The 13536-nt window shown below is 46.6% G+C and overlaps 1 protein-coding gene across 1 annotated transcript in view; it reads left to right on the top strand.

Annotated features, from left to right (window-relative positions):
* Positions 1-3938: 3938 nt before the first annotated feature.
* The window catches only part of LOC311125939 (voltage-gated delayed rectifier potassium channel KCNH8-like), a gene marked incomplete at both ends in the record, with an annotated part of 30678 nt that continues 21080 nt past the window's right edge, over positions 3939-13536 (top strand). Inside the window, one exon of the mRNA XM_084199963.1 lies at positions 3939-4014. Within this exon, the coding sequence (XP_084056089.1) occupies positions 3939-4014 (76 nt within the window). The remainder of the gene's footprint in view (positions 4015-13536) is intronic.

Raw genomic sequence — 13536 nt, 5'->3', positions numbered from 1 at the left:
TGTTCCTTAATATGCTTTCAAAAACAGACCATTCCAAATGAAACGGATGCTCTTACTATATGTTTCGCTCAAATTTTAGAATAGTTTTTTTTTTACACATCTGCTGTTACATGTAGCATGTCTCCAGTCTTATAATATATATCAATTTTAAAGTTTGCATATTGTGACTAAGTTTGATTGTACTTTACAAGGGTAGAGATGCAGGATCGGTGTGTGTGTGTTTGACTGTGTCTGTGACGTTATAAATTATATCAATTTTCAAATCAAATCAAATCAAATCAAATCAAATTGTATTGGTCACATGCGCCGAATACAACAGGTGCAGACATCACAGTGAAATGCTTACTTACAGCCCTTAACCAACAGTGCATTTATTTTAAATATAAAACAACAACAAAAAAAGTGTTGAGAAAAAAAAGAGCAGAAGTAAAATAAAATAACAGTAGGGAGGCTATATATACAGGGAGGTACCGTTGCAGAGTCAATGTGCGGGGGCACCGGCTAGTTGAGGTAGTTGAGGTAATATGTACATGTGGGTAGAGTTAAAGTGACTATGCATAAATAATTAACAGAGTAGCAGCAGCGTAAAAAGGATGGGGTGGGGGGGCAGTGCAAATAGTCCGGGTAGCCATGATTAGCTGTTCAGGAGTCTTATGGCTTGGGGGTAGAAGCTGTTGAGAAGTCTTTTGGACCTAGACTTGGCACTCCGGTACCGCTTGCTGTGCAGTAGCAGAGAGAACAGTCTATGACTAGGGTGGCTGGAGTCTTTGACAATTTTGAGGGCCTTCCTCTGACACCGCCTGGTATAGAGGTCCTGGATGGCAGGAAGCTTGGCCCCAGTGATGTACTGGGCCGTACGCACTACCCTCTGTAGTGCCTTGCGGTCGGAGGCCAAGCAGTTGCCATACCAGGCGGTGATGCAACCAGTCAGGATGCTCTCGATGGTGCAGCTGTAGAATGTTTTGAGGATCTGAGGACCCATGCCAAATCTTTTCAGTCTCCTGAGGGGGAATAGGCTTTGTCGTGCCCTCTTCACGACTGTCTTGGTGTGTTTGGACCATGATAGATCGTTGGTGATGTGGACACCAAGGAACTTGAAGCTCTCAACCTGTTCCACTACAGCCCCGTCGATGAGAATGGGGGCGTGCTCAGTCCTCTTTTTTTTCCTGTAGTCCACAATCATCTCCTTTGTCTTGGTCACGTTGAGGGAGAGGTTGTTGTCCTGGCACCACACGGCCAGGTCTCTGACCTCCTCCCTATAGGCTGTCTCATTGTTGTCGGTGATCAGGCCTACCACTGTTGTGTCGTCGGCAAACTTAATGATGAAAAATGTGAAAAATGTGGTGAAAAATGTGTTCACAAAAAACAAGGTTAGAGATGGTACAAGGGTAGAATTGTTCTGCAAGCATATGTACACCTACAGTCCACTAGTAGTTGCGTGTCAATGTGAAAATGAATAAAGGCTTCACATGTTTTGTCACGCATATAGTATGTGGCCCTTCACTTGGTTTCAAAAACTCAATGTGGCCCTTGAGCCAAAAGGTTTGCCCACCCCTGCCTTAGACTGATAAAACCTCTCCTTACAGGAATCAGGTATTAGCTGGGACAGACATGGCCCCAGGTGAAGGTGTATTACTGTAGCTGTTGATGAACTCCTCAGTAGATTACATTCACAAAGGCCAATAAGCCACTGACCTCTTTGATTCTGGTTCAAGTGCAGGCAGCTCAAGGTTTTAAGGTTCTACAGGTTTCAGTTCAGATAGTGCAGATTGTTCAGTACAGTATGCCACCACTGTTGGTATTAGCTGGCATGAGGATTAGGCGTGTGTGTGTCTCAGTGTGTGTGTGTGTGCGTTTGGTTCTGTCTGTTTGTGTGTGTGTGGGGTGGAGGGTTTTAAATCAAACAACATGCAGCGTGGCCTCCTACGCCACACATCTTGGGATCGGTTTGGATTTTGGTTTATTTGATGCTTGAAAGAGGTTAGTCTATCCTGACATACAGTACCAGTCAAAAGTTTGGACACACCTACTCATTCCAGGGCTATCTTCTGTATACCACCTCTACCTTGTCACAACACAACTGGTTGGCTAAAACGCATTAAGAAGGAAATAAATTAACTTTTAACAAGGCACACCTGTTGATTGAAATGTATTCCAGGTGACTACCTCATGAAGCTGGTTGAGAGAATGCCAAGAGTGTGCAAAGCTGTCATCAAGGCAAAGGGTGGCTACTTTGAATAATCTAAAGTCTAAAATATATTTAGATTTGTTTAACACTTTTTTGGGTACTACATGATTCCATATGTGTTATTTCATAGTTTTGATGTCTTCACTATTATTCTACAATGTAGAAAATAGTAAAAATAAAGAAAAACCTTTGAATGAGTAGGTGTGTCCAAACTTTTGGCTGGTGCTGTATGTTCTAAACTTCTCTGCCAATTACAGCTAGTTTTCTGTTTCCCCCTCCCCGCTCAGAACACTCCCAGACAGTCTTAGCAACAATCTTGCTTGAGAAATTGCCCTTTGCTAAGAATATATTTTTGTTTATTTTTGACTATTTTAATTGAAACCAATCACAGTAAAGTACTTCATTGTTAACCAGAAATGATTTGATATTGAGATATAAACGGCTGCATTGGATCAGTGAGGTAGTTTAGGTAGTTTAGTGTCTTTACTGAGAGTATACTATAAGGCACAGTGAGCCAGTCTCTTCAGTACTACTACCACACACACGCACACACGCTTAAAGCAGTGATCAGGCTGAAATTATGCACAAAGCACTTAATTACCAAGGTGAAGCATCAGTGTGTTTGATGTCTGTCAGAGCTGGCACAATAACTGGCCTTAGGCAGGAGTGAGTCAGTGTGTGTGTGTGAGAGAGAGAGAGAGAGAGAGAGAGAGAGAGAGAGAGATATGGGACGTGGGTACTCATGGCTGCGCATGATAAATCACAAGGTGGCGCCATTAGGTTACTAAATGCCCAACGTTTCCAAAATAGTCTGGTACTCGACTATCTATTACATGTGTTTATTCAATGTATAGCCTATTGTTCTCTCCTTTTCCTGACGCTCCTTTATCTCAATTAGGCCATATGTCAGAGCCAGCTGATTGGAACAAAATACTGCGCTGTTCCTGTGCGCGTGCTTGCCTGTGCGTTTATGGTTTATGTGTTCTCCTAGTCTTGTCAGTAAGGCGTGTGACGTCATAGGCCTACTCAACTTGCCCTAACCTGCAGGCTTAGGCTATTATTATACTTCTTATTTATCTCGTAAACTTATAGACTATAATTCTAAGGAATATAAATATTTCAATCGAAAACCGGCATTCTAAATGTATTTGGGATACATTTATAGACCACTGTTCTACTCAAGTTCTGCATAAAAAGTTATTTTAGGCTGTAGGCTACTTTCTTTTACTCACAGTTATTTATTGCTTTTCTGACGAGAACAAACAGAAGGCATTGAAAATCGTAAAAGTAGCGTAGTGAAAAGAAAGAGAGAGAAATAATACGTTGCTTAGTTGACTACAACATATTCACCGTCTCAGACAGTTAAAATCGTTTGCGTGATCAGAGAGAGTGTTGTAGTCTGTTTGATTGATCGCCTCTGACATTGTACAGTGAGAAATGATGATCATTGAAATCCATTGACAGAATAATGAAACTGCTGACAGAAAGCTCGTTCCTGCGTCTGGCTTTCTCGCGGGCGTCCCGGAGTAGCTGTTACCTGAATTGCACCTGCAGGCGTCACATCCACTTGTCACACACACACATACACACACGGTTCCAGGGAGCGCGCATCTCTCTCACACACACTCTCCACTAGATAGCAATCGGATTCCACCGATGTACCGCGGACGTGCGCTCTTCACACATATTAGGTCGGCTCACACCTTCTCTTCCGTGACTTTGATGGGGACTTGGACAACAGCGAGGGAAAATGCCTGTGATGAAAGGATTACTTGCGCCGCAGAACACGTTTCTGGACACCATAGCCACACGGTTTGACGGCACGCGTAAGTTTGTTCTCTTTCTATTTGATGCAGTATGAAAATGTATGCACTCACTAACTGTAAGTCGCTCTGGATAAGAGCGTCTGCTAAATGACTAAAATGTAAAATGTAAATGCTTAATGGGACCTTAACCTATAGCCTCAGTTAGGCTATTCGTTCAGTCCCAACCCGTTTGTTGTACCTGCTTTCTAATAAGTAATTATAATGATGGAAATTGCTAAATCAATTGGTAGGAATACGGCTTTTAGTCATAATATGTATATTTCTTCCAAAACGGCCAGTGAAATCAAATCACAAAATAACAGTAGAGCAAGTTAATGCAGGTAGGATATATTTTGAACAGTTATATTTCTCTTCAAAATGGAATAGCCAATGTGTAGTTGCTCTTGGTGCCCAGGGCTATATGCTATATTTGTGTGGGCTAGGCTATAGCCTAGTTAAAAGACTTGTTCAATTTGTTGACACAGTAAGACATTTTTTTTGACACTTTATAATGGAGATGAGCGCGAGCGCTAACCTATTGGTCTACTCGCGCAGCACCACCGACAGCGAATCACCCTCACTAGGCGCGCGCCAACTCAAGCGCTCCTAAACAACAATAATTTAAGGTTACATTTCTAAACCTCGAGAATAGTCTACTCTGTAAGCAAGTTAAGAAATATCCTTGTTCCAATATGACACATTTTACCAATAGTCATTAGTCCTTACACAAAAACAGTTGTGATAGTTTTTCAGATGACATATTCAGACAAACACGTTCAGTGAAATGAACATTTCTTATTTCTGCTCTCTGACCGCCAAGTCCCTTGGTGAAGCTCTGACAGTAGCAGTCGCATCTATCCAAATTAATTGGTCGACGGCACCTACACAGCAGGTGGGTTCGCTTCTCTAGGCAGAGGCACATGTGGGGGTCTTTAGAACGGCCGCTTTCTCTCTTTCTCTCGAAAAGCAACTCATTTGCAGTCACCGACCAGGGTGTTGATATAACCGACCTTTGTCTCCGAGAAGTCTGGAAGTTAGGATTGCAGTTTAATGTTGCTTGTTCTACTGCATTAACTCCAAAATTAGATTATATATTTTTTCTGCATCTGGGCCATAAGTAGCCTGGTCCCAGATCTGTTTCTGTTCTCTTGCCAACTCCTTATGGAATTGTGATGCCATGTCAGATTTGGACCATGCTAGGGCAGAAGTAGGCCTACCCTAGAGAAAAAAACAGAAGTGTTTCTGAATCTTTAACTGATCCCAGAAAGGAGATGGCTCTCACTTTGGGTAGCCTAGACTAACTAACAGGGTTAGACCTATAGTGTTGGATGTATTTATTATTATTTAGTGTGTCTCAGCATTGCTCATTTCACATCATTATTGGGACACAAGTCACCCTAATAATAACACTAATTCTTAACTGATTTACAATCTTCTTCAGTGGTGTCTCCCACTTTGGCTTACTGTAATTGGTCAAAACCAGACAGATAGATATCCTGCTACGGTATGTCTCCTTTTCGTGGAAGAAACATAATGTTTTTCATTGCTCTAATTCTGCTGTGTGAGTTGATAAATGACTCGAACTCCTATGGCGTCTCCGCGGACTAACAATAGTCCATACTGCTTTATTCCAGACTTCATAAACAAATAGCCGGAAGATTGAGTGTTACACAATGCTGCAGAGGGACAGCAGGTGTCTACATCCCAAATGTCACCCTGTTCCCTTTTTATAGTGCACTGTAAAGGGAATAGGGTGCCATTTGGGATGCACACAATCCCACATCTTAATGGTCCCGCTATGGAATTGAGGCTTAACCAATACAGTACTGCAGTGAGCTACACTACAGCACCCCAATGAATACACCACTGTCCTTGAGCGGCAGCAGCCAGGAACCTGGAATTAACTGTGGTTCAAACTGGATGGGGAAAAAATTGAAGCAGTGGAGCCTGACCAGACAAATTGGGTCTGGTGGCTGGTGCCCTGGTCTGACCAGAGGGAAAGAGGGTGAAACTAAACACAGGCCTGGTTCAGGGCCTTCTGATCTGACGTCATAGTACTGTGGGCCCAGATGAACAGGAAGAGGAAGGAGCTGTCAACTGGCTGACATTGTTTGGATTGGCTCCTATAGAGATTTCTTCATTGAAAATAAATAACCTTGTAACGATATGCGACAGGACAGGTGTCCCATACAGGTTCTACTAAGTGTCCTCAGACTGTCTGCACGTGCAAAAACTAGTTTACACCTGGGGCTGCAGAAGATAATTGGTAAAACATTGTTGTTTTCATGTCAAGACTTCCAGTTGACTCTAATAGTTCAAACTTAGTTAGTTGATTTTGAAACAACCTGCTGACTGAGGATCTGACTGAGGATTTGACATGACCACAAGTGTGTGTGTGTGTGTGTGCGTGTGTGTGTGTGTGCGAATGCGCAAAATCGGAACCAGGGGACATTGAAAAGGCCATCTCATGAATAGAGCCCTCTCCATGGGTGCTAGTGCATGTCCAGCTGGTACATCATAAGAAAATATCAACGATCATGTGACATCATGATCATCATCCATTCAAGTTTAGGGATATCTTATGTAATATCAGCTACAAGTCATTACTCACTTTTGCAATATGGAATACACTGACTCACATTCAGACCTAGCTTACACATTGGAGACACTGTGTACAATAGGCCTACACACTGTGTACAATAGGACTACACGCTGTGTACAATAGGATTACACACTGTGTACAATAGGACTACACACTGTGTACAATAGGATTACACACTGTGTACAATAGGACTACACACTGTGTACAATAGGATTACACACTGTGTACAATAGGATTACACACTGTGTACAATAGGACTACACACTGTGTACAATAGGATTACACACTGTGTACAATAGGACTACACGCTGTGTACAATAGGACTACGCACTGTGCACAATAGGACTACACACTGTGTACAATAGGACTACACACTGTGTACAATAGGACTACACACTGTGTACAATAGGACTACGCACTGTGCACAATAGGACTACACACTGTGTACAATAGGACTACACACTGTGTACAATAGGACTACACACTGTGTACAATAGGACTACACACTGTGTACAATAGGACTACACACAGTGTACAATATGACTACACACTGTGCACAATAGGACTACACACTGTGTACAATAGGACTACACACTCTGTACAATAGGACTACACACTGTGGACAATAGGACTACACACTGCGTACAATAGGACTACACACTGTGTACAATAGGACGACACACTGTGTACAATAGGACTACACTCTGTGGACTGCATAGTATTACTCCAACTTGACATGCAACTTCAGTGGTTAACATTGGAGAGACTTAATTGCCTAAATTGTTTACCCAAACTCCCAGTAGAATGCTGTGTAATATTTCCCATAGTGCTCCTCTGTCACGACATTTCTGCAGATTGCTATTTTTCCGCTCTCAGCAACACCAGGCAGGTAATTACAGCTACGCCGAACTGACACGCTTTCTCAAAGAGGTGTGTGTGTGTGTGTCGGCTGTGGTATGGCTGCAGCGCATGTGTGTGTCTGTACTTTTGTGTGTGTCAATGTGTGTGTGTGTGTGTGTGTGTCTGTTATGAGAAGAGAGCAGGCAAGTCCAATCCAGTGATTAACTTTTCTTTAAAGAAGCATCTCTAATTGAGCCGTTGGAAGATTAGATGATTAGAGTAGGACGGTAAATGAGTGTTTAAAGCTGGCTCAGGTCTGGCTCAGGTCTGGCTCAGGTTTGGCTCAGGTCTGGCTCAGGTCTGGCTCAGGTCTGGCTCAGGTTTGGCTCAGGTCTGGCTCAGGTTTGGCTCAGGTATGGCTCAGGTCTGGCTCAGGTCTGGCTCAGGTTTGGCTCAGGTCTGGCTCAGGTTTGGCTCAGGTCTGCCTCAGGTTTGGGTCAGGTCTGGCTCAGGTTTGGCTCAGGTCTGGCTCAGGTCTGGCTCAGGTTTGGCTCAGGTCTGGCTCAGGTCTGGCTCAGGTTTGGCTCAGGTTTGGCTCAGGTCTGGCTCAGGTTTGGCTCAGGTTTGGCTCAGGTCTGGCTCAGGTTTGGCTCAGGTCTGGCTCAGGTTTGGCTCAGGTCTGGCTCAGGTTTGGCTCAGGTTTGGCTCAGGTCTGGCTCAGGTTTGGCTCAGGTCTGGCTCAGGTTTGGCTCAGGTTTGGCTCAGGTCTGGCTCAGGTTTGGCTCAGGTCTGGCTCAGGTTTGGCTCAGGTTTGACTCAGGTCTGGCTCAGGTCTGACTCAGGTCTGGCTCAGGTTTGGCTCAGGTCTGGCTCAGGTTTGGCTCAGGTTTGGCTCAGGTCTGGCTCAGGTCTGAGCGACAATAGAGAGAGCTGTCACATAAAGCATGGTTACATGCACACAATAATAGTTCGGACACGTAACATTTGTATGCGAAAACTATTTCTAAGATGCATACTTTCAGTTTTTCCAAACTCACTTCACTTGCGCATAAAAGGGAGGCTTGCGCTACCAGTGCTGGCACATGCGCAGATCAAATACACTGCTGGAACGCTAACTAAGCTGTTTACATGACCTAATCATTCGAAAGATTGCTTGGAATACCAAGTGTTCTAATTGGCGTATGCTTACTTCAATTTTGACCTTACGCCGATTAAGATAAGCAGAGTAAGGTGTTTACATGACTAATGCCATACTCGGCCTACTGCCATAATCACTTTAATATCTAATTATTAGTGTGCATGTAAACATACTCATAAAGATCACAGTGGTTCACCACTCTGTGAAGTGGAACAGTACTGTGTGAAGTTATGGGTGCATCCCAAATGGCACCGTATTCCCTTTATAGTGCACTACTTTTGACCAGAGCCCTATGGTCCCTGGTTAAAAGTAGTGCACTATATAGGGAATAGGGTGCCGTTTGAGACACAACCTATGTCTCTAAGTATTGACCTCTGACATCATTATGACTCTCTGAGGTAAGTTTGAAAACTTTAAAACAATCCTCAGTGGTATTCTTCCCACTTAACCCTCCCGTTGTCCTAGGGTCAAAATGACCCGCCACTGTGTTGAACCAACTTTATTTAATTTTTATATTTTTTGGATCATTTGTGAGAAGGAGGCAGTGATACTTTTTTAAAAGTCTCACTGCCTCCTTCTCACAAATGATCCCAAAAATATAAAAATTAAATAAAGTTGGTTCAACACAGTGGCGGGTCATTTTGACCCTAGGACAACGGGAGGGTTAATGTGATTATTTTGACCCAAGTCACACCTTAAAACTTATTACATGGTTATTACACATTTCTTACACTTTTATTGCTTCATCTATATGAAAGACACCTAGAATGGTGACAACACAAGTGAATGAGTGCAATTGCAGTAAGAAATTACTTGGGTAAAAGAAGGCAGTTAAGGAGACACCATCAGGAGACACTGTCAGCACACAGCCATTGGCCTCATTCTAATGTTACAAAACAGTATGGCAACTGAAGATTTAAATGTGGAGACTCCTCTGTTTGTTCTAGGAACTTCAGGAAGTTTCATAGAAATGTGGCTTCTTCCTGGAGCTCTGGAGTCCTGTCTGTCGCCGTGGACATTCCGCTTCGGTAACAAGCCTAATCATCATCTCTAATGGAGTGTTGAAAAACGATCATCAAATGGGGTTTCACTAACGCAAGTCTGGGCCGAGACCCACTCAGCCATTTTTAGACTTAATTAATTGTTCGCGAGGGGAATAGAGAGAAGGAGAGAGAGAGAGCGGGAGAAGGAGATAATGAGAGAGAAGAGGGGGAAGACAGGGAAAGAAAATTGATTGAAAATAGGGGGAAGGGATTCGATTGGTAGTGAGAGCGAGAAGAGAGGGAGGTACTGTAGAGGCAGAAAGGAAGTCAGATACTCATAGAGAGGGGAGAGAGGGGAATCCAGAGAGAGAAAGAGTGAGAGAAACAGAGAGAGATAGTCAACTTCCTTACAAATGACAGGAATTGATCAAATGTAATGTTTCTAGTGGGAGAGCCAGTGGGATTTGATGATAGAAAGGAAAGCTACAGCATGATTAAAGCTGAGGGGTTGTCTAATGATTTGCACTCTTCAATTACTCAGCATGAGAGGATTCTAGTTCAAAGAGCTGTGTGTGTGTGTGTGTGTGTGTGTGCATGTGCGTATTTTGTATTGTGTTATTGCACCTCCCTCAAGATAGATAGATTTTGTACTGTGGATTAGTGGAGAGATGATTGAAATCATCATGAATGGGGATGATCACCTGATCAGCTGGAAATGAATAAGCTACTGTCTGTACTAACATTGATTACCCTGATTATCATTGATTATCATTATTATTGATTACCCTGGTCAGCTTGGTGTGACTGTAGTAGGCCCAACTGTTATTACTGCTTGACTGTAGTTTGGTTACCTTGGTGTGACTGTAAGCTTGGTTACTTTGATTGGACTGTAGCCTTGGTTACCTTGGTGGGACTGTACGCTTGGTTACCTTGGTTTGACTATAAGCTTGGTTACCTTGGTTTGACTGTACGCTTGGTTACCTTGGTGTGACTGTAAGCTTGGTTACCTTGGTGTGACTGTAGCCATGGTTACCTTGGTGTGACTGTAAGCTTGGTTACCTTGGTGTGACTGTACGCTTGGTTACTTTGTTTGACTGCCTCACACCACTTTTGCTCAGATGGATGAATGTGAGGGAAGCCTCCAGAAAATCTCCTCCTCCTCTCCTCTAATTCCACTTCCTCTCTCCTTCTCAGTTCCTCCCCTGCTCCACCTCTCCACTGTCTCTATCCCTTCATCTCATCCCTTCCTTACAGTATCTCCCTCCATCCACCCCTCCCTCCTCTTGTCCCTCCATCCACCCCTCCCTCCTCTTGTCCCTCCATCCACCCCTTCCTCCTCTTGTCCCTCCATCCACCCCTCCCTCCTCTTGTCCCTCCATCCACCCCTCCCTCCTCTTGTCCCTCCATCCACCCCTCCCTCCTCTTGTCCCTCCATCCATCCCTCCCTCCTCTTGTCCCTCCATCCACCCCTCCCTCCTCTTGTCCCTCCATCCATCCCTCCCTCCTCTTGTCCCTCCATCCACCCCTCCCTCCTCTTGTCCCTCCATCCACCCCTCCCTCCTCTTGTCCCTCCATCCATCCCTCCCTCCTCTTGTCCCTCCATCCACCCCTCCCTCCTCTTGTCCCTCCATCCACCCCTCCCTCCTCTTGTCCCTCCATCCACCCCTCCCTCCTCTTGTCCCTCCATCCACCCCTCCCTCCTCTTGTCCCTCCATCCACCCCTCCCTCCTCTTGTCCCTCCATCCACCCCTCCCTCCTCTTGTCCCTCCATCCATCCCTCCCTCCTCTTGTCCCTCCATCCACCCCTCCCTCCTCTTGTCCCTCCATCCATCCCTCCCTCCTCTTGTCCCTCCATCCACCCCTCCCTCCTCTTGTCCCTCCATCCACCCCTCCCTCCTCTTGTCCCTCCATCCACCCCTCCCTCCTCTTGTCCCTCCATCCACCCCTCCCTCCTCTTGTCCCTCCATCCACCCCTCCCTCCTCTTGTCCCTCCATCCACCCCTCCCTCCTCTTGTCCCTCCATCCACCCCTCCCTCCTCTTGTCCCTCCATCCACCCCTCCCTCCTCTTGTCCCTCCATCCACCCCTCCCTCCTCTTGTCCCTCCATCCACCCCTTCCTCCTCTTGTCCCTCCATCCATCCATCCCTCCCTCCTCGTGTCCCTCCATCCACCCCTCCCTCCTCGTGTCCCTCCATCATCCCTCCCTCCCTTCCTCCTCTTGTCCCTCCATTCATCTCTCCCTACAGCTCTCTTTGTCCTTCTGTCTCTCACTGTCACTCTCCCCTTCTCTCCTTCTCTCCTTCTCTCCATCTCGCCATCTATCAATTTTTACCCCACTCTCGTTCAGCTCACAAATCACTAGAATTCTGTAAATAGCTGAGGTGTTTGGGATAGGGGTGTCGAGGAGGGGTGTGTATGTATCTGTGTATCTGTGTGTGTGTGTATGTGTTATAAAACTCACATCTGGGGCAGAGCGGAGCAGAACGTGGTTGAGAATCCCCCCCCTCCCTCACCTTGTTCAGAAGAGTAAAGAGAGGGAGGTACAGTATACCTGATGCTGCACTTTGTAACTCTACAGATTCCCCTGTCCTGACCCACCTAGCAGAGAGCTGAATAATGAGTTTGGACCTCGGATATGACATGGGTGTGCGTGTGACTGTGTGTGTGTCTGTGCTTGTGTGTGTGTGCTTGTGTGTGACTGTGTGTGTGTGTGTGTGTGTGTGTGTGTGTACGGGGGGGATCTCCTTTTAGCACACGGCAGACTGCTTGTTTCTATTTTTCTCTCTAGGAGAAAACGTGTCCCTGAGCTGTTGTCACGTTCGCTTAAGGAGGAGGACCAATGCGCAGCGTTGAATGCGTACATATTATTTATTAAACAGATCACCCGATCAAAACAACGAACGAAACGTGAAGTCCTTCGATACACACAAACCAAAAGGAACAAGAAACCACAACACAAAGTGAAAAGACCGATAGTTAAATATGGCTCCCAATCAGAGACAACCAGCTGACACTCGTTGCCTCTGATTGGGAGTCACTCAGGCCAACATAGATATACAAAACATAGACTTACACACCCTGGCTCAACATAACATAGTCCCCAGAGCCAGGGCGTGACAGTACCCCCCCCCAAAGGCGCGGACTCCGGCCGCGCCAAACAACCACAACAGGGGAGGGACCGGGTGGGCACTCCGCCTCGGCGGCGGATCCGGCTCCGGACATGACCCAGGCACGGGTTGTGCTGGACTGACGACGCACACCCCTGGCTTGATGCGTGGAGGAGGAACGGGCCGGACCGGGCTGACGAAGCGCACCCCTGACTTGGTGCGGGGAGCAGGAATGAGCCGGACCGGGCTGACGACGCGCACCACTTACCTGGTGCGGGGAGCTTGGATGGGCCGGACTGGGCTGGCGACGCGCACCACAGACTTGGTGCGGAGAGCAGGAACGGGCCGGACAGGGCCGACGAAACGCACCATAGACTTGGTGCGGAGAGCAGGCACGGGCCGTGCCGGACTGACGACGCACACCACCGGCCTGGTGCGGGAAGCTTGGATGGGCCGGACTGGGCTGGCGACGCGCACCACAGACTTGGTGCGGAGAGCAGGAACGGGCCGTGCCGGACTGACGACGCACACCACTGGCTTGGTGCGGGAAGCTTGGATGGGCCGGACTGGGCTGGCGACGCGCACCACAGACTTGGTGCGGAGAGCAGGAATGGGCCGGACCGGGCTGGCGACGCGCACCACCGACTTGGTACGGAGAGCAGGAACGGGCCGGACAGGGCTGACGACGCGCACCACAGGCTCGGTGCGAGAGGCAGGAACAGGCCGAACCGTACTGGGGACACACGCCACTGGCCCTATGCAGGGATCAGGAACGGGCCGGACCGGACTGGTAATACACCCCAGTACCTCTCGCCGTGCCTCCACACTTTCCCTCTCCTCTGTGACCAGTGGCCCCCTTAACCTGGTGGCCTC

Source organism: Coregonus lavaretus (assembly GCF_964263955.1).
Source record: "Coregonus lavaretus genome assembly, contig: HAP1_SCAFFOLD_5800, whole genome shotgun sequence".
Taxonomy (NCBI): domain Eukaryota; kingdom Metazoa; phylum Chordata; class Actinopteri; order Salmoniformes; family Salmonidae; genus Coregonus; species Coregonus lavaretus.
The sequence above is the reverse complement of the archived record's forward strand: the minus strand, read 5'-3'. Positions and strand labels throughout refer to the sequence as shown.